Source organism: Rhineura floridana, chromosome 5 (assembly GCF_030035675.1).
Source record: "Rhineura floridana isolate rRhiFlo1 chromosome 5, rRhiFlo1.hap2, whole genome shotgun sequence".
NCBI classification, from domain to species: domain Eukaryota; kingdom Metazoa; phylum Chordata; class Lepidosauria; order Squamata; family Rhineuridae; genus Rhineura; species Rhineura floridana.
This window is the reverse complement of record NC_084484.1, coordinates 103,554,261-103,575,300: the sequence shown is the minus strand read 5'-3', so window position 1 is coordinate 103,575,300 and position 21,040 is coordinate 103,554,261. Positions and strand designations below refer to the sequence as shown.

The 21,040-nt window shown below is 42.2% G+C and overlaps 1 protein-coding gene across 1 annotated transcript in view; it reads left to right on the top strand.

The window, feature by feature from the left end:
* The first annotated feature begins 13,716 nt into the window (after window positions 1-13,716).
* HUNK (hormonally up-regulated Neu-associated kinase) overlaps window positions 13,717-21,040 on the top strand; it is a 110,666-nt gene continuing 103,342 nt past the window's right edge. Inside the window, exon 1 of the mRNA XM_061627827.1 lies at window positions 13,717-13,992. Within this exon, the coding sequence (XP_061483811.1) occupies window positions 13,732-13,992 (261 nt within the window). The 5' untranslated portion in view covers window positions 13,717-13,731. The remainder of the gene's footprint in view (window positions 13,993-21,040) is intronic.

Below are 21,040 nucleotides of genomic sequence, written 5' to 3'. Positions count from 1 at the left end.
AATTTAACAGTCAATCCCTCTTCCCAGGAAGCTCTGGGGATTCTGTGAGGGGAATAGGGTTTCCTAACAACTCTCAACACCTTTCACAAACTATACACCCCAGGATTCCTTGGGAGAAGCCGTTGGTTCATCCACAACATACATTTAAGGCACATTTAACTCACATTTAATTAAAGCATATGGCTTCTCCCAAAGAATCCTGGGAACTGTAGTTTGTTAAGGGTGCTGGGAATTGTAGCTCTGTGAGGGGTAAACTACAGTCCCTAAGATTCTTTCAGGGAAGCCATGTGTTTTAAGTGTGCCTTAAATGTGTGTGCTTTAAATGTGGATGCGACGCGTGACTCTTTAAAGTAAAATAAGAATTGTTTGCAGGGAGGTTAGATGTGTTGTATCAAAGCAAGTGTTATCCCACACTTTCCAGAGCATTTCCCTGCCATTCTTGCTAAGAGTCTGATATTTTAAGGAAGCAAGTTTGTTGGGCAAAACCTGCCAATCAACTATAGCCGCACACCTGAAAATCGCAAATGTCTGGAAGCACCCTTGGATTGCACTCTGAATGGTGAAAATGTTTATGTTGCATTTGTGCCTCTTATTCTGCCCAGGGGTTGTGCCTCAGTTTGTTGTTTGTCCTTATGAGTGGCCATATGGGGCTAGTAATTCTAGGAACCATAAAACTTGCATGTATTCCAGATTCCCCCTTGGTTTCCCAGTTTTTTGAAACTTTGATTGCATCATGGCCATTATGGTTTACACTTATGTTTGTGTGTACAATAATTTATGAACTTAAAATTAAACAGTGTTTGATGCAGGAATATTAAATCTTTTCAATATCTTTGTAATTAAAGCAATATGAGTTCATTTCAACTTTTTATGGCAATTCTTAAACATTTGTGTACATTACACTTCTGTATACATTGGGTCAAATGATTCTAGTTAGTTTATAAAATATTGATCTCAACTCAAAGAAGTATCAGTGTGTATTTGAAGTATTTATTATGTATGTATATAATAATCCAAAATAATAATGCATATGTTTAAGAATTCTCCTTGATCAGGACTGTGCTGTATACACCAAAATGAACAGAAAAGTGTGTCCTAAACATTTTAGGAAGGCATTTGGTATGTAGATCCCTCCATGGAAAAATATTAGTGTTCATTTATTTTTATTTTATTCTTAACAAAATAACTTATTTTAGTGACAATTAATCTAGAATTCTGTGGAAATACAACATATTACATATCAATATGAAGCTTGAAGTGTGCTCTTTCACAGGTTTTTATTAATTCGTCTATCTTAATTATTGCCAGAGATATAGTGTTCTATACAGAAGCAAGCTAAAAAGGAAGGCCACCATAAAGTCGATGTGATTTTCCCAGGGGTGTATGCATGTATGATTTCAGGGCCTTCTGTATGTGAATGTGAGTATCTTCCTTAGCATTTCTGATGTAACATATGCTTTTATTACAGTTTGTTTGAGGTTAAGCTATTTTCTTAGCCAGCTTCCTACAGCTGAGTGACAATTCAAAGCTGCTTCTCTTCCTGCTCACAGCCCAGCATTCTATTCACCACCCCTGAACACTGGCGGCAATTGTGGATAATCATTGGGTTGTAGCCAACTAAGTTTTACTCAGAGTAGTTCCACTGAAATTAATGTACCTAAGTTAGTCATGTTCATTAATTTCAGTGGATCTACTCTGAGTAGGGCTTGCAACCCATAGTTCTTCTGACTATCTTGCCTCAAAAATACATATTTTGACAGCAAAATGAGCTTTCTACATGCTCCTTGTTCATGCAGTCACATAGTCACCTTAGAAAAATAGTAGTTATGGAATGAATGCCACAGAATGAGTGTGCCTACCCAAGTTTTTTTGTTCTGTACAAACTTTAAGATTATCTGCACATGTACTCTTTAATTAACATCTTTGCTAGATTCTCCATTTATTATCATTACTATTGCCACATGCACTGTAGTAGAGGATACTCATAAATGTACCACAGCAAGGATCAAAAATGGAAATGGACTGCCCTCAAGTCAGTCCCAACTTATGGCTACCCTATGACTAGGGATTTCATGGTAAGCAGTATTCAGAGGGGGTTTACCATTGCCTCCCTCTGAGGCTAGTCCTCCCCAGCTGGCTAGGGCCTGCTCAGCTTGCCACAGCTGCACAATCCAGCACAATAATAAAGCATGCTGCTCATACCTGTATCCCTCAGCAGTTAATTTTTCTGGTGTCTTCATTAGTGATGAGAATCTCACAGAAACACAAATGCAGGAAATAAACTGGGATTTGCCACACAATCATTGTTGAAAAACTAGTTTGCAAGTCTCTCTGTATATGAAGGAAGACAGAGAAAAATGATTGTTTCCTATTTTAGAGCACCAGATCAATATATTGGAAAAAGATTGCTTCCATGTTCATTTTGCTTAATTCTTACAGTATCTCATACATCCTCTTCGTTCACTTCTAAAAATTTTAACTAGATAAACTAGTTGGTATATGCATTAAGAATCTTGTCAGAGAATTTGTGAAAAACACTTAAGCTGCAATGCAATCCTAAACATAATTACTAGAGAGTAAATCCCATTGACATCAGAAGAATTTACTGCTGAGAAAACATACACAGGGTTGTGCCACATGGCTGCAATCTTATACACTTACCAAGGAATAAGCCCCAAGAGCAAGAGCCACTTTGTTTTATTCCTCCTCCTCTGAAAGTTGGACTAAATTTGGACCCATTAATTAGCATATGCAAATTTTATGTCCCCCCACACCTTCTAAATACCTAGCAATGTCCTTTGTCTGTATCTATTTTCATATTGTACCTGAGTTCAAATATCATGTCATTCCAAAATAAATTGCATTTCAATGTAGCTTATTTCTGCTAACAAAATAATCTATACTAAAAAACTGCAGTCAAAAAAGTTTTCTTTTTAATTTAGTAGGGAAGGTTCTGCTCCCATCCCCCCCCCAACTTTGGCTTCACTTGCTCACTTGGCTCTCTAATCAACAGTTCCTCATACCCAGCTGCCTAGGATGCAGATTAAAAAAAAAAAATTAGTATCCACCATTCATGCGTTCATTCTCCCCATCACTTTTATTAAGAGTGTCAACATGTTATATTTATCACCAGTTTCTAAGGTGATTTCCAGTGACTGGATCTCTGCTGTGATTCAACAGCAAAGAGGTGCACAGCAAGGCTGTCCTCTGTCTTCTTTGCTTTTTCATTTTAGCTCTAGAGCTCCTGGTGTGTGCCGAGTTAAAATATAGACACTTAAGGACCCGAAATAAACAGAAAAAGCATACATTTTTGGTTTATACCAAAAATGCTTTTCATATTTTTGTTTGACTCATAGCTGTCTCTCCCAAAGTGAATTACCCAATTAAATCAATTTGGCCATCTCTCTGGATACACATACATACAGTAGGGCCCCACTCATACAGAAGGTTACGTTCCGGAACCCCGCTATAAAGTGAAAACCACTGTAAAGCGGAACCCATTGACTAACATTGACCAAAATGGCGCCCAACGGCAAAAAAACACCGTAAAAGCGGAACAAGCGCTGTAAGAGCGGGGCCTTTCTGCAATTGACAACCGCTGCATTAGCAGAACGCTGTAAAGTGAAGTGCTGTAAAGCAGGGCCCTACTGTACACCTATTCCTAAATGCATCATCTCTTTACAGTCTTTATGTAAACTCATACAACAGTAGATGTGGCCATAGATTTAGTGTTCGAAATCTTAACTATTCACTAGTGTGTATGTATCAATCTTTATTAAAGTTAACATTCTCCCCATCTGGAATACTTCTGAAAGGTCTGCTTGTTTCTGTGCCACTATTCTGTTTCATGAAAATGGTCAGGTGGGCTTTTCTGCACTTTCATCCAGGATACAGGATGGCCACATTTTTCATTAGCTAAAATATATTTGCTTGTGAAATAGAGTTTTTAAAACTTCCCAAATATGAAAGACTACAATACTGCATTGATATTATCTGCATATTTGTGACAATAACTGCAACACAAATGTCACAACAGGTGATGTCAGAGAACAGGCATGCTGTCATATTTACATGAGAATACATATTTATATGAGGACATATTTACATGAGAATGTAAGAGCCTGCTGATCAGGCCAGTGGCCCATCTAGTCTAGCATCTTGTTCTCACAGTGGTCAACCAGTTGCCCATGGAAAACCCACAAGCAGGACCTGTGTGCAAAGAACACCCTCTCCTCCTGTGGTTTCCAGCAACTGGTATTTGGAAGCATGCTGCCTCCGCCTATGGAGGTAGAGCATAGCCATCATGGCTAGTAGCTACTGATAGCCTTTTCCTAATCCTCCTTTAAATCCATCCAAGTTTGTGGCCATCACTGCCTCTTGTGGGAGTGAATTCCTTAGTTTAACTATGCACTGTAGGAAGAAGTGCTTCTTTTGTCTGTCCTGAATCTTCTAACATTCAGCTTAATTGGATGTCCATGAAGTCTAGTGTTATGAGAAAGGGAGAAAACCTTTTTCTCTATCCACTTTCTCCATAACATGCATAATTTTAGACACTTCTATCATGTCACTGCTTACTCACCTTTTCGCAAATGCTGCAACCTGTCCTCATAGGGGAGTCACTCCATCCCCTTGATCATTTTGGTTGCCCCCTTCTGAACCTTTTACAGCTCTACAATATCCTTTTTCAGGTGAGGTGATCAGAATTGTACACAATATTCCAAATGTGGCTGCATCATATATTTCTATAACGGCACTATGATATCAGCAGTTGTATTTTCAATACCTTTCCTAATGATCCTAGCAAGAAATTTGCATTTTTTACAACTGCTGCACTCTTCATTGAGCTATCCACTATGACCTCAAGGTCTTGTTCCTGGTTCGTTTCAGACCCCATGAGCATATATGTAAAATTAAGAATAGTTTGTTCCAATGTTTACACTTCATTGCATTTGCCATTTTACCACCCGTTCACTCAGTGGTCCTTTTCACAATCCCGTTTCATTTTAACAATCCTGAACAATTTAGTATCATCAGCAAACTTGGCCATCTCACTGCTCACCCTTAACTCTAGATCATTTATGAACAAGTTAAAAAGCACAGGTCGCAATACTGATCCTTTGGAGACTCCACTTTCTACAGCCCTCTATTGGGAGTAGGGTTGCCAGGTCTCCGATTTTCACCTGGAGACTCTGGATTTTGGGGGTCCTTTCTGTGTGTCTGGGAGAGTCACCTTAATCTCCAGACTCTCCACTTTAATTTGTTAAAAAATTAAGTTTCTAGGTGGTCTGGTTCACAAGATATACACCGTCAGCTGCCCCCTCCCACAACTTCTGTTAAATCTGCTCACAGCAGGCTGCTCTAACCCCACCCTTTCAGGTTTGTAGCCAATAAGTGAAGTCTGGTTTGTGATTTGTTGACCTCCAGGCAGTAGCTAGACCCCATTGCAATTCCAGAAAAAATTTTTTCCAGCTTATCTGAAAATCTCATAAACTGAGTAAGTATTAAAATTCAGTTTTTTTCGCCCTTGTGTGCAAGAGTCAAACAAGCATAAATTTTCCTGGGCTGTTGAAGAGGGCAGTGTTTGGAAAACCTTCCCAATATGAAGCTTTAATCCAATACTCACTTTTCTGGCAGTAAAGCTGCAATGCTAATCCCACATGTCCGGAGTAAACCCCACTGAATTCAATAGGACTTACTTTTGAATAGACATGGTTAGGATTGTGCTGTAAATTAATTGGACTTTTGAGTGAACATAGCAAAGAATTGTGTTTTTGTTGTAAATCTTTCTCTCCCACTCCAATCCTATTTTGGAAGCAATTAGGCAGGACTTAATTAGTTATCACTGCTTTTATTATGTAGGAAACTGATTTTATAAAAAATGTTCTGCAATGCCCAACTGGTTTGACAATAAACTATTATATGGGGTGTATGTATTTTTACATCTCCAGTGTGTGTGTGTGTGGAGTCTTTCCAACAACCTGTGAGGTAGGGTTGGTGACTGGAAACCAAGGCAGCTCACAATAAGAAATAAATCTCTTTAAAATCCAATAACCATAAAAACAAGTATAAACAGTTGCAAAACAGCTTAAAGTGTCACGTGGGAGAATGAAGTTTCTTACCACTTTGAGTAAGCCCCACTGAAGACATTGGGACTTGCTTCTGAGTAAACAAACATAGGATTGCACTATAAATATATTTACATGTTGTGTAAATAATAAACATATTTGACAGTTACGCCGATATATGTATTTCTTCATACTGTGTCCCAATAAATATTTGATTTCACACTATGGTTGTAGATTATTATTTCCTCTACATTTTAAGTATGTAAAATACTTCTTCCTTGGGGTGGACATGGTTCCCCTCTGTTGTTTCCATCCTGAGGAGAAGATTAAGCTGAGAGATGGTGAGAAGCCCATGTCACCCAGCACACTTTATTGCTGATTTCCATTTTAAAAATTAATTAAAACGATTTACATGCAGGCAAAGTTTATGAAGTAGATTCACACAATACATTTAAAGCACATCCAACTTGCAGTTAAAGCACATAACTTCCCCTAAAGAATCCTGAGAAGTGAAGTTTCCCCCTCACAGTTATAGTTCTCACCACCCTTAATAAACTACAGTTTGTGGTGGGATTCATGTGCTTCAAATGTGTGTTGAATATGCTTTAAATGAATGGTGTGGATATGCCATAGGTATGCTGTGCATTCATTAGTGAATTGAAAAGAACCGTTTTAATGGATCCTTTTTTAAACGGGAAGGGTTGTAGCTCAGTGGTAGGGTATATGCTTTCCATGCAAAGGTACAAAATTCAATTTCTGGAAAAGACTATTGCCTGGAATCCTGGAGAGCGAATGCTAGTTCATGTCATCAGTACTGAGCTATGCAGTACCAAATGGCCTGAGTCAGTATAAGGCAGATTCCTTTGTTCCTAAAAGTGGAAAGAGACCCAAGGGCCACAGCAATTCCAAAATTTATTTATGTATTTTATTTACAACATTTATATAGTGCTTTATTGTAAAAACCCTCAAAGCAGTTTATAGAAGGAATTAAAACAATAAAATTATTGCCAAAAACAGTTAAAGACAAGTATTTTAAAATATTCAAAATAATAAAACCAACAACGAGTTAAAAACAGATATAAAAAACATAATAGCTTCTACATGCTTGGATAGGCTTGCCTAAACAAAAATGATTTTATCAGGTGATGAGAAGAGTACAAATGAAGGCATATGCCTAATGTCAATAGGCAGGGAGTTCCAAAGCGTAGGTGCTGCCACTTTACAGGACTGATTTCTTACAAGAGCAGAACAAGTACTATGTGGAACCCGTAACATGAAAGACACATCTTATTTATTTATTTATTTATTATATTCAATTTTTATACCGCCCACAGCCAGAAGGCTCTCTGGGCGGTGCACAACAGTACTTGATATGGTGCGGCTGAACTTGGCCTGGTAGCAAATCAGCAACCAGTGCAGATTTCAGAGCAGAGGTATTATGTGCTGATAGGGTCTCACTCATGTCAGCAATTGTGCTGCAGCATTCTGCATTAACTGCACCCCCCAGGTAAGGTTGTGCTGCATGGGGATTTCTGTGACCTTGACTGACTGGCTGTCAGGATTTTTTTAGTTTTGGTCTTTGGTTAGGAATCCTGACTGGTTGTGGGATGCCGAGTGTTCTGCCTTACTCATAGGAATCTTGTTGTGGTTGGTATGGTATTGCATTTCATTTTATTTGCATTTCATTTATCTTTCCAGAGCTTGGAAAAGTTACTTTTTTGAACTACAGCTCCCATCAGTCCAATCCAGTGGCCATGCTGGCTGGGGCTGATGGGAGTTGCAGTTTAAAAAAGTAACTTTTCCAAGCTCTGCTTTAACCTCACTTCCTTACATCCATAGAAGCAACAACTGCAGTTCCATGTGCTCAGCTCAACCTCCTTAAACCCACTGATGATGCACTTTGTTGGTTGCATGATGGTTTGTTTCTTGCCCAATAGTGGTAAAAGAGAGTTTACTTATTTGGAAGTGTGGCTGCAATTGTTGTTCCCATACTGCTGCCTGTGAAGGTAGACCAAACCATGTGTGTTTTCTCTCTGTCAATTATTACTCACTGGAATTGGGTTTGCCATCCAAGTGAGTTTATAGCAGCCCACAGAATATACAGAAAAGGGTAGAGAATCTTCTTACTCTTACTTATTTCTCAGACCTTTTTCTGAAGTGAAGGGTCAAATCTATAAAGAAGTTTGGAGTAGCCACGTTAAAAGATAAGGGCAGGGCATTCCAGGCAGGGGGTTGCCTATTCTGCTTGGATATGGATATCTTTGCAGATGATTCCTAATCAAGCTTTACCAACAGCACAATCCAAACTATATCTATTGAGAAGTAAGTCCTGTTGAGTTCTATGGGGCTTAGTCCCTTAGCGTGTTTACAATTGCAGCCTTCAGGGGCATCCATCTTTACTCCTGAGTGCTCCTATCTAACATCTCCACAACACTAGGCTTTCTTCCTACAATGGCCTTCCCGAGATTGGCCTGGCCTGAGGGCACTTAAACCTTTCTTGCCAGAAGCAAGTAGGCTAGATTAAATGTTTCCTACCCAAGTTCCATCTTTTAGCTAAGATTTCTATCTTAATTTCCAATCAGAGAAATATTTTTGTTTGAATTGTATGTTGCAAGCAACTGTGGTTGATGCTTAATGTATTGTGCTTAATAACATCACTTGGACCCACCCCTAAAATCTCAGGGTTTGGGATGCTTCTGAATTGGCAACCCTAATTGGGAGAACTGTCCATTTATTCCTACTTTCTGTTTCCTAGCTGGTTCCTGATCCACAAGGGGACCTTTCTTCTTATTCCATGACTGCTAACTTACTCGGGTGTCTTTGGTGAGGTACCTTGTGGAAAGCTTGTTGAAAGTACAAGTAACTACGTCAACCAGATCACCTCTATCTATAAGCTTGTTGACATTCTCAAAGAACTCTAATAAGCTGGTGAGGTAGGACTTACCCTTGCAGAAGCCATGCTGGCTCTGCTTCAGCAAGGTTCACTCTTCAATATGCTTGGTTATTTTATCTTTAACAATACTTTCTACCAGTTTTCCCAGGTCAGACGTTAAGCTAACTGACCTTCAATTTCTAGGTTCCTCCCTAGATCCCTTTTTAAAGAATTTAAAAAGTCTGAAGTTAACATATTAGCCTTGGATCAGTAAGGACAGATGATGACTTTCTTTCTTTGATGTAACAGGTAGGCTGGCAATATATTTGTAACATAGTATAACCAATGTGCATGGGATCTAAGCACACCATAAAGAATTTGAGAGCCTGCAGTCATTGGGCAGATGGAAAGTAGTGCTTCAATCTATTAAATCTTCATGAGGGCAATATCAACTGCAAAGCTCCCCCAAAGCAGGGGGGGAAATCTATACTGTAGGGAAGGTATCTTATGGAGGGGACAAGACTGTAATGGGGTGCATTGGGATGTAAACTTCAGTTCCTTATTTAGGCTGCTGTGCTCAATCAGAAATCAGGTAATGGGAACCAAATTCAGCCTTTTGGGGATAAGATGGAGGAGGATTGCCATCTTCAAGATGCACAACAAATACATACTATTAGCGCTTATAAAGTGTGAATATACAAAACTCTGCAGTATCAGCAGAGAAGGTAATAAAGGTTAAATCACCACCAGACTTACCACTGGACTAAGTTGGGAGAAGAAAATTAAATTCTTACAACCCAATCCTATTGATGTTTATTCAGAAGTAAGTTGTCCATGTTAAGTGGGATTAATTCCAAAGAAAGATTACATAGGATTTCAGCCTTGGGTTTTTTAAACTCGATATAGAAAGCTTTTTTAAACTATTTATTTATTTATTTATTGCACTTGTATACCGCCCCATAGCCGAAGCTCTCTGGGCGGTTTACAGCAATCAAAAACATTAAAACAAATATACAATTTAAAACACATATTTTAAAAACAATTTAAAACACATATTTTAAAAACAATTTAAAACACAATTTAAAAATTTGAAACAAAATAAAAACAATTTAAAACACATGCTAAAATGCCTGGGAGAAGAGGAAAGTCTTGACCTGGCGCCGAAAAGATAACAGTGTTGGCACCAGGCGCACCTCATCAGAAGCATTTGGGGGCCACCACTGAGAAGGCCCTCTCCCTTGTTGCCGCCCTCCAGAATTGGTTTTATATGTTTGGACCGTCTGGTCCCTGTTACCAATCTGGCTGCTGCATTTTGCACAAGCTGCAGTTTCCAAACCGTCTCCAAAGGCAGCCCCACGTAGAGTGCATTGCAGTAATCTAATTTGGAGGTTACCAGAGCATGGACAACTGAAGCCATGTAATCCCTGTCCAGATAGGGGCATAGTTGGTAGAAGGCACTCCGTGCCACCGAGGCTACCTGACCCTCAAGCGACAGAGATGGTTCTAAGAGAACCCCCAACCTACGCACCTGCTCCTTCAAGGGGAGTGCAACCCCATCCCGGACAGGTTGGACATCCACCATCCAGTCAGAAGAACCACCCACTAGCAGCATCTCAGTCTTGTCTGGATTGAGCCTCAGTTTATTAGCCCTCATCCAGTCCATTGTCGCAGCCAGGCACAGGTTCAGCACATTGACAGCCTCACCTGAAGAAGATGAGAAAGAGAAATAGAGCTGCGTGTCATCAGCATACTGATGGCAATGCACTCCAAAGCTCCGGATGACCGCACCCAACGGTTTCATGTAGATGTTGAACAGCATGGGGGACAGAACTGACCCCTGAGGAACCCCATACTGGAGAGTCCAGGGTGCCGAGTAATGTTCCCCAAGCACCCAACGGTTTCATGTAGATGTTGAACAGCATGGGGGACAGAACTGACCCCTGAGGAACCCCATACTGGAGAGTCCAGGGTGCCGAGTAATGTTCCCCAAGCACCACCTTCTGGAGGCGACCTGCCAAGCAGGTGTGGAACCACCGCAATGCAGTACCTCCCACTCCCAACTCAGCTAGTCTTCCCAGAAGGATACCATGGTCGATGGTATCAAAAGCCGCTGAGAGATCAAGGAGAATCAACAGAGTCACACTCCCCGTCTCTCTCCCGACAAAGGTCATCATACAGGGCAACCAAGGCTGTTCCTGTGCCAAAACCAGGCCTGAAACCCGACTGAAATGGATCCAGATAATCGGTCTCATCCAAGAGTGTCTGGAGCTGGCCTGCAACCACTCATTCCAAAACTATGGAATTATTAATTTCAGAAAGTGTTGAGGATAATTGCAGTATGGACTGCAATGCAATTAGAACGTCTGCAGAAAAGATTAGAGGCTTTATTGAGTCAAAATGCTCTTGGATAAAGATGGCAGGTAGCAGATTTGGGGGTACCATTAAAGGACAGCAAATTATCAGTTAATTATGAGTTGCAGCCAAAGCTCCATAAGCAGAAGTCCAGTAATGCAAAGGGGCCTTCCCTGTCCCTCCTATCACTGCAGCCCCCTGCATCTCCAAAAAAGCTACTCCTGATAGTCAGGTGACTCTCAGGAAAAGCCTAGGATGTGGTGGTATTGTAGGGGAAATTGGGTGGGTGCCGTTTGCATTAGCAGGATGTTGCTCAGACAAGCTGCCTCTGCCTAATTTTTGTTGATTGCTCCCTATTACTGAAGAACCCCATGGCATATCCCAGACCTTTCCCGAGGATCTCCCAACCAGGGATGCAGTTGTCTGGGGTCTCAGACCCCTTACGTTTTTGGGAGTAGGGTCCCAGCAGCATCCCTACATCTCCAGCATCCGAGCCAATCAGCATGAAAGGGGAGTATGTTAGCCACCGAGAAGAGTCTTTTAACATGCTTCCTTGTCCTTTCCTGCTGATTAGAGCCAATCAGTGAAAGGAAGTGAGTGAACCACTGAGAAGACTCTTTTCAGTAGCTAACACTCTCCCCGTTCATGCTTATTGGCTCCTGGGAACATCTCTTGTTGTGGAAGAAGGCATTAACAATGATCTTATTCTCAACCCAGTAGCAAAAAAAGGAGGGAGTGTGGCTGTGACTATCGTGAAGGGACCTTGTACTTCTGAATGTGCCATTATACTACTTCTCCTAACCCTCAGGAGATGCTTTTCAGGAAGCCCAGTGGCTACAGTGGAAAGGATGAGAAAGACCCATACTATGACCCTGCCCACATGGTTGCTTCACATGCACTCCTGTGGCACGACACTGTCCCATAGGAAGGCTCTTTACCACTGCAAGTGTGAAGTGAACCTTAGGATCACACAACTGGTTGAAGACTTGCAGCTTATAGTTGTTCTTTCTGGGCCGCTGGTATTCTTTATGAGTTTGCCTAGCACACATGATAGTTCTGACTCAATTCCCTGACTATTCATAGTCTCTGTAGTTGAATTTATATCAAAAGTTATATTATGGAACAGCATAGAGTGTTTTAAGACAACAGTTAGAATAAAGGATGTGGTATTAATGATTTGTAAAGCTGCAGTTGGGAGTTAAAAACAAGAGGCTGAGAACATAAAATGGAAGCTACAGTTCTAAATAAAAATAATGTATAAGGTGGGGCTTTCCTTTTCTTAAGCTGCCAAGGTAACTGCATTTTCAGCCTCAATTTCTTAACAACAGAAAGGGGAGGTGGAGAACATCTATGCTTTTCTTGGCAGGGCTGTCACGATCTGAGCTCTGGAGCGCATTTCACCAGCAAAAGAAGTGAAAGCAAAGTGAAGTGCTTTCAGGCACAAACGGTGCAGAAAGCAACATAAAAATTATTATTGGGGAAGGAATAAAAGATCTTGGGGAAAAAAAACCAAGCTTTGGTGGGGAAAGGAGTCACGCAGAGCGCCAGTCACGGCTTGATTGTCCTAATTATAGAGAGAAATGCAGCATCTTCGTGAATTGACGGCGTCTTATTTAAATAACTCTGAAAAGGGGGCTCCTTGATGCAGTTTGGCGCTAGTGCTGAATCTGCTTTATACTAAAAGGGGGGGCAGGGGAGCCACCCGAATTTCTAAAGGATCACGGCTGATGTCGGGTTTTTATTGCATCTGTTCTCAACAGTGGTGGGATTAAATTACTGCAAATTCGGCCTGAATGAAGCATTTCTCTCCCCCTCTCCTCTCCTGACCCCTCCCCGCAAGAGGGGAAGGGAGCCTCAAGCAACAAGAGAAAGAGGCAGCTAGGCACGATACAAGAGGGAGGGGAAAAGTGATCGACAGATCCAATGAGGAGAAGGCAGCCAACTAGCTTCCACGGAGACAATTGATCTGCAGGAGCTGGCTCAGGCTCGCTCTTCAACGTGATGCACAGCTCCGGCATCGAAGCTCGCCTTATCTGGCCACAGACCTTCACTGTCGTCGCCGCTGGCCAGTTCCTACTGGCGTGGGAATCTTGCTAGATCTCCATCAAGACAACCAGATCCTGTAGGGAAAGCGGGGTTTGGGTTTTTTTTGGCTCTTTGCCTTGACATTACTTCACTGAGAAGCAAAGTGCCTCAGCAGTAAGCCGCCGTCGGGTCCCCACGTGGACTCGCGGGTGCCGATCACATTGGCAGTCTGGTGCTGCAGACTTGAGTTTGGGGAGCAGCAGCAGCAATAGCAGCAGCTGGAGAGACAGAGAGACGAGCTTTGCATTAGTCCCGTTGGTGCGGCGGCTCAGCGAGGGTGCCGGTTGCAGAGGCAAGAAAGGGGAAGACGCCCCAGGCTTTGCATCGGGCTGCAGCGGTTGTACTAGCAGCAGCAGGATGCCGGCAGCTGCTGGCGACGGGCTCCTGAGCGAGCCCCCAGCGGTGAGCTTCGGTGACGGCGGCGACGAACCCACGACACCTCCCCTCAGCCCGGAGGGGACTTTCCTGGCCGCCTGGGTCAACGTGGCAGCGTCCCGGGAGCGCCTCCGCGAGTTTCAACACACCAAGCGCGTCGGCAACTACCTGATCGGAAGGAAGTTGGGCGAGGGCTCCTTCGCCAAAGTGCGGGAAGGGCTGCACGTTGTGACCGGAGAAAAGGTACTTAGCCATTCGTCCACCCCGTTTCCCGCTTCTTTGGGCAGCTTTTTTTTCTTCTCGCGGGTACTTTTCCCGCCATATGGGCTGAGTCAGGCTTTGTCGCCCTGCGGCGGCCCCGCGCGAGTCTTCAGGGAGGCCACCTTTTATTTTTCCTTCTCAGGGAGCCGGACTGCTTGAGGCAGTCCCCTAATTTAGCGCGTGCTTATGGCTGCTTTGCCCCACCATCACGTCCTCCCCACGGACAGAGTTCAGTTTCGCCTCCGTTATCTGCCGTCCCGAGTGAAGCGGATCGCCTCCGCCGCCTTGCCAGTCACTACTGCCCATCCCATTCACGCGCCTCTTCCCACATTGCCGTCAGTAATTCGCCCCCAGGTGCCGCTGTTCACTACTTTTCCGCTCGCCAGACGCGTCTTCCTCCGGTTCTTTTTCTATCCTTTGTAGTAGGAATGGACGAGTGCTCTAGCGCTGGCTTTTTTCACGCAAATAGGGAAGCGTGCAGCCAAGATATATCCCCCACCCAAACCTGAGTGGGGGTTCTTCCAACAGTAAGGAATACCGCCTTGCTTTTATTTATTTTTTGCAACAAAACGCAGGGCACGGTGGGTACTCCAGTATTGAGATACACCAAGATAATGCAGCCACCAAAGACATAAAAGAAATAATTTCCAGAGGGGCGGCTGTGTTACTCTATTGCAGCAACACTGACTATGGTTGAAACCTAATAATATCTACTCAGAAGTAAGTTCCATTGGGTTCAATGGGACCCAGGTAAGCGTGTATTGGATTGCAGTCTAAGTCTTGTGGCACTTTGAAACATTAACAGTGCAATCCTGTGCATGTGTCCAAAGGCTGCATTCTGTACGCATTTACCTGGGAGTGAGCCCCTTTGAACATAGTGGGATTTATCCTGTGTGAACATGCATAGGATTGCTTTGCACCATATTTATTGTGGCATACGTTTTCATACTATCATAAAAATCCCGCTGGATCAGGCCAAAGGCCCATCTAGTCCAGCATTGTGTTCTCATAGTGGCCAACCAGACTAGAGGCCATTGATTCAAGAAAGACTATGCCACAATAAATTTGTTAGTCTCTTAAGTGCCGCAGAATAAAATAATAAACACAGAGGAAGTTGGGTGGCCTGGCCACAGCAAAGTTCATAATAATGAGTAGGTGCAGTAGATATGTTAGCTTGGGAAAGTATTGCATTTTCCCAGATACATAAAATAAAATATTGCGGGAAAATGCAATAATCCCACAAAAACAATCTCAGTAGATAGAGACTGTGTCTAGACTTGGCATACCAAATGGGTAATAACATGTTTATTGAACTAAAATCATTTGGAAAGGTCCTTGGAATTGGCAAAACTGAGTGTTTGTAATAATGTAATAATGACTTTGAAAAAAAATGCTCCTGTGCTTTTGTTTCCAGATATGCTGCTTTAAATCAGGATACCTAATATTTGCAATAGCTTTTCTTTGCTGTTTGACAGTTGGAAACAGACTTTTTAAAGTTGTTGATCCTTTTGCAAACATGCAGATTTGCTCACTACTGTATGACACAAGTAACAACACTGAAACCACTTGCTCTGAAATAGTAGTGTAAAGAAAATTAGTAGGACCATTCCAGGACAACTCTGAAAAGTGATTTCAAGTTGACAACTCCAGAACATTTGGCAAACTCATTTACCAAACAGCTTTGTCTGTTAATACTTGACGGGGTACTGGATTTGGGTAACTGATGTGTAACCCAGTGGTCCAGATATCTTAAGTAATTAAAGTGCTGATGTGTTTGTGATTAGTTCTCTCTGAAGTGATTTTAAGGCCACAGTCATATGAGTCCAATGGGGCTTATTCTCAAGCAAATCCCAGATCCTGTCTCCCAGCGTTCCACATATTCCAGACCCTAACCGGAGAAAGTAAACCTGACCTCAGGTGCATACTGTTGTGTTTGAATTAAAATCCCCAGTGTTTGAAAAAACTATAGTTCACTTGTCCTAACTATTGGGTCCCCTTTGCAAAGGCTTTGTTTCGTGTTATTTGATCTCTGATAGTGGGTTCATTTGCACTCAGCTCCGCACTCTTCCCGGGTGTAATAAGCGAGTTGGGGAGACAGGGCGGCTTGCGTGTTGGGTTTGGACCTAACAATACTCTCTGTGTGGGGTGTCTTTGAAGTTCCAAATGGTGCAGACCACAGCCACCAGGATGCTTGTGGGGCCAAGTGCTCTGCTCTTGTTAACACCTATTTAGCACCAGTTGCATTCTCTGGCTGCCTATATCCAGGCTCAATTTAAAATTCTGTTCTTAACCTTTAAATGGTTTGGGCCCAATTTATTTGAAGGACTATCTTCACCAACCCATGTTTTGATCAGAGTGTGACATTAGAGGCCCTGATCTGTGGCCTGCCATTGAGAGGTATCAGGCTGGTGGTTATCAGAGACTAGTCTTTTTCAGCAGTAACTCCTCAGCTGTGGAATTCCTTCTCGCATAAGGTGCATGTAGCCCCTCTGATTTCCTTCAAGCAGACATCATGATCATAAACTACTAGTCCTTTTAGTGAATATTTTACTTGATTTTTTGCTGTTTGTTTTCAATTTTAATGTCTTGTTTTTAAGTATTTGAATATATTGTTTTCTTAGGTATTGTAATCCACCTGTTGGGAGTTTTCCCTAAAAGGTAGAATATAAATTAAATAATACATACACATATGAATATTAGGTATGCTTAAGACCATTGATTTCTGTATAGACTGCCCTCCTGTGCATATTACCTGGAAGTGAGCCATGTAGAACCAAGTAAATCTTTATAGGATCAGGCTTTAGTTTGCCTTTGTAACCAGCATTTAGCTAAAAATTGAGACTTTTCAGTCTGCCTCATTAAGTTTTATGCCATTTGAAGGCTCACTTATATTACTAAACAAATGGTAGTACAATAAGACATCATATTGCTTGTTTTGTATAAGTAGCCTGATCCTGTACATGTTTACTGAAAAGTAAATCTCACCAAGCTCAGTGGAGCTTGCTCCCAAGCAAATGTGCATAGGATTATTAGAGGCAGGTAACACGTTATTTCATATCTGATGCATATCTCATGTCTACTGGTGCTCTGTTTTTGAAATGTTGGGTCATGCCCTTGTTATCAGAAGAGTTCTGAAAGAACAGAGGTTAAAAACAACAGCGATGAAAGCTATCTCTTGGAGATAGCAAGAGAAAATAGGTGTAGTGCTGTTGTTTGAAGAACAGCAAGTTTAGAGGTCATTATGGCATAGAAATGTTTCAACTGAGGCTGCAGTATTTAGATGATTCATTTATTAATCGATTAACATTTTTTATCAATGAAAAAAGTGCACATGATTAATCAAGTGGTTTATGTTTAGAAAATTTTGTTTTTTTATATAAATAATTATAAAAACTACATAGTGCAAGCATTCCATACTTTGCGAGGAAAAAACAGAATGTCTCTTCTAAGATTATGCCCACTGCATCATCAAAAATAAAAATATTTCCCCTATTTTCTCATGTGCAAATTAAGTTAGATTTAATCAGTTCAGCAATTAATTAATGACTATGTTTCATACAATTAATCAGATAAGAGTGTTTTTGGGTGACAGTCCTATTTATGGACAACAGGGGATTGGATTATGACTGCATAATTTAAGCCTCATGTTATCTCATATAAGGTCTTAGAACAGGCACTTACTCTCTGTTCTTCTGTTTCCTTTTCCATCTACCTGCTTTCTAATCCGCAAGGTGAGAAATGGGATCCTGTGCCAGTTTGCTGAGAATGAATTGATCATTTGCATGCTTATTGTCCTGTTCAGAGCAGGATTCACGAGGCTGAGACGCAGGTGCAATCAAATCGTGTTTTATTAAAGTAATGGATACATCAAAAGCGGTACGCTTCATAGAAATCTCTAAGCTAGCTCACCAGAAGTCCCTAACTGCACTCTAGACATGCTTTGCAATGTGTGAAGAAAGTTGACTCAGCAACTTAACCCAGAGAGCTGCAGGCTTAAGTAGGGAAAGTTTTAGATCGTAATATCTGGCTCCTCCGCAAGTCCTGCCTCTGTCCTGTCCGCTTCTCGCGGCGTCAAGAGTGGGGTGACGGGGTGTGTGCTTCCAACGGCTCGTCCAAAAGAACCGTCTCCTTAGTAACTGGTTCGAGGTCAGGGGGTGGTGACGCGCTCGAGGCATCCCGGGAAACACTTGGTAAAGGGGGAGTCACCGCACCCTCTGGAACATCTTCCAACGGCTCCTCCAACCTGTTGGGGGGCGGCACGCTCTCTGCTTCCAAGGCCGCGCCATCCGTGGGAACTGGCCCGGAGTCAAACTCACTCCCCCTCCCAAGGTCTTGCTGAGACTCAACAATTCCTTGGTCTTCCGCGCCCTCTGACAGCTGGGGAACCTGGAACTCATGTCTCCCCCCTCCCTGGCCCTCGTGGGAAAGCGGAGGCTCAACACTTACTGAGTTCAGTGGGATTTACTCCCATGCAATCATGCTTAGGATAGGTTAAACTGACCATGGGGAGGAAAGCCTCCTGGGAAGTGTAGATTGTTAAAGGTGCTGAGAGTTGCTAGGAGAGGCTCTATTCCCATCACAGAGCTACAATCCTCAGAAGAGGGAGTGACTGAAACCACACTGGCCACTGGAGCTCTGTAAGGGGAATAGCAGTCTCCTAACTCTCAGTAACCTTCACAAACTACACTTGCCAGGATTCTTTGGGGGAAGCAAAGTGGAATAAATGGCTGGCGTTGGTGTGGCTACCTGATTAGCCAGTTCTTACTGAGCATGCCCAACATTATCATTGAGTTCAACGCAAAATTTCTTAAATTAATTAAAAATCAGCCAGGCATTTTTTAAACTTTTAAACTGCCGAATATGAAGGTCAAAGTATGGGGCAACGTCAGTAATAGGATTACAGGTAATCTTTGAACATGGCTGATTTTTAATTAATTTCAACAGATTATGAGAACTCTGACAGAAAAAAATCCAAAAGAGGTCTGGTTTTTTTCTGTTGTTTTACACCTTGAATTCCCAGTTCTCTCTGATGTATTGCCATGGAAATTTAGAAGGTTTCTGAGTTCAGGACTATAAGTTTTGTAAGGTTTTGTTCTGAAATGTGCTTGTGAGAAGCAGTGGAATGGCATGGGGGGTATTTTCAATTTAACGTTGCGGAATGCAAAAAACCATGCTGGCTATAGGTACAGCCACTCCTGTGGCTGTATAATTTACTTAAGCAACATAACATCCAGAACAAGTAGTCATTTTATATAGAATGCTCATAGTTCTGATATCCTATCCTAACATGCTTTCATTACCTCTCATCTCATTCCCACTTTCTCTCTGTCTCTCTAACAGCCTCTTCTGCATGCCAGTTGACATTTTCCAACAGCCACTCTCTGCATCTCACTTGTTCTAACTCCGCCCAACATTCCATTCTATTCCTCTACTGTCAATTATTCTTCCATTGGCTCTTCCTATCATATTGGGTTTATCAAATGCTAACAGCTATATACAAAGTGGCAACCAATATTTTTATGGCAGGAATCTCAGGGAACATAAGAACATAAGAAGAGCCTGCTGGATCAGGCCAGTGTCCCATCTAGTCCAGCATCCTGTTCTCACAGTGGCCAACCAGGTGCCTGGGGGAAGCCTGCAAGCAGGACCCGAGTGCAAGAACACTCTCCCCTCCTGAGGCTTCCGGCAACTGGTTTTCAGAAGCATGCTGCCTCTGACTAGGGTGGCAGAGCACAGCCATCAAGGCTAGTAGCCATTGATAGCCCTGTCCTCCATGAATTTGTCTAATCTTCTTTTAAAGCCGTCCAAGCTGGTGGCCATTACTGCATCTTGTGGGAGCAAATTCCATAGTTTAACTATGCACTGAGTAAAGAAGTACTTCCTTTTGTCTGTCCTGAATCTTCCAACATTCAGCTTCTTTGAATGTCCCCGAGTTCTAGTATTATGAGAGAGGGAGAAGAACTTTTCTCTATCCACTTTCTCAATGCCATGCATAATTTTATACACTTCTATCATGTCTCCTCTGACCCGCCTTTTCTCTAAACTAAAAAGCCCCAAATGCTGCAACCTTTCCTCGTAAGGGAGTCGCTCCATCCCCTTGATCATTCTGGTTGCCCTCTTCTGAACCTTTTCCAACTCTATAATATCCTTTTTGAGATGAGGTGACCAGAACTGTACACAGTATTCCAAATGCGGCCACACCATAGATTTATACAACGGCATTATGATATCGGCTGTTTTATTTTCAATACCTTTCCTAATTATCGCTAGCATGGAATTTGCCTTTTTCACAGCTGCTGCACACTGGGTCGACATTTTCATCGTGCTGTCCACTACAACCCCGAGGTCTCTCTCCTGGTCGGTCACTGCCAGTTCAGACCCCATGAGCGTATATGTGAAATTAAGATTTTTTGCTCCAATATGCATAATTTTACATTTGTTTATATTGAATTGCATTTGCCATTTTTCTGCCCATTCACTCAGTTTGGAGAGGTCTTTTTGGAGCTCTTCGCAATCCCTTTTTGTTTTAACAACCCTGAACAATTTAGTGTCATCAGCAAACTTGGCCACTTCACTGCTCACTCCTAATTCTAGGTCATTAATGAACAAGTTGAAAAGTACAGGTCCCAATACCGATCCTTGAGGGACTCCACTTTCTACAGCCCTCCATTGGGAGAACTGTCCGTTTATTCCTACTCTCTGCTTTCTGCTTCTTAACCAATTTCTTATCCACAAGAGGACCTCTCCTCTTATTCCATGACTGCTAAGCTTCCTCAGAAGCCTTTGGTGAGGTACCTTGTCAAACGCTTTTTGAAAGTCTAAGTACACTATGTCCACTGGATCACCTCTATCTATATGCTTGTTGACACTCTCAAAGAATTCTAATAGGTTACTGAGACAGGACTTTCCCTTGCAGAAGCCATGCTGGCTCTGCTTCAGCAAGGCTTGTTCTTCTATGTGCTTAGTTAATCTAACTTTAATAATACTTTCTACCAGTTTTCCAGGGACAGAAGTTAAGCTAACTGGCCTG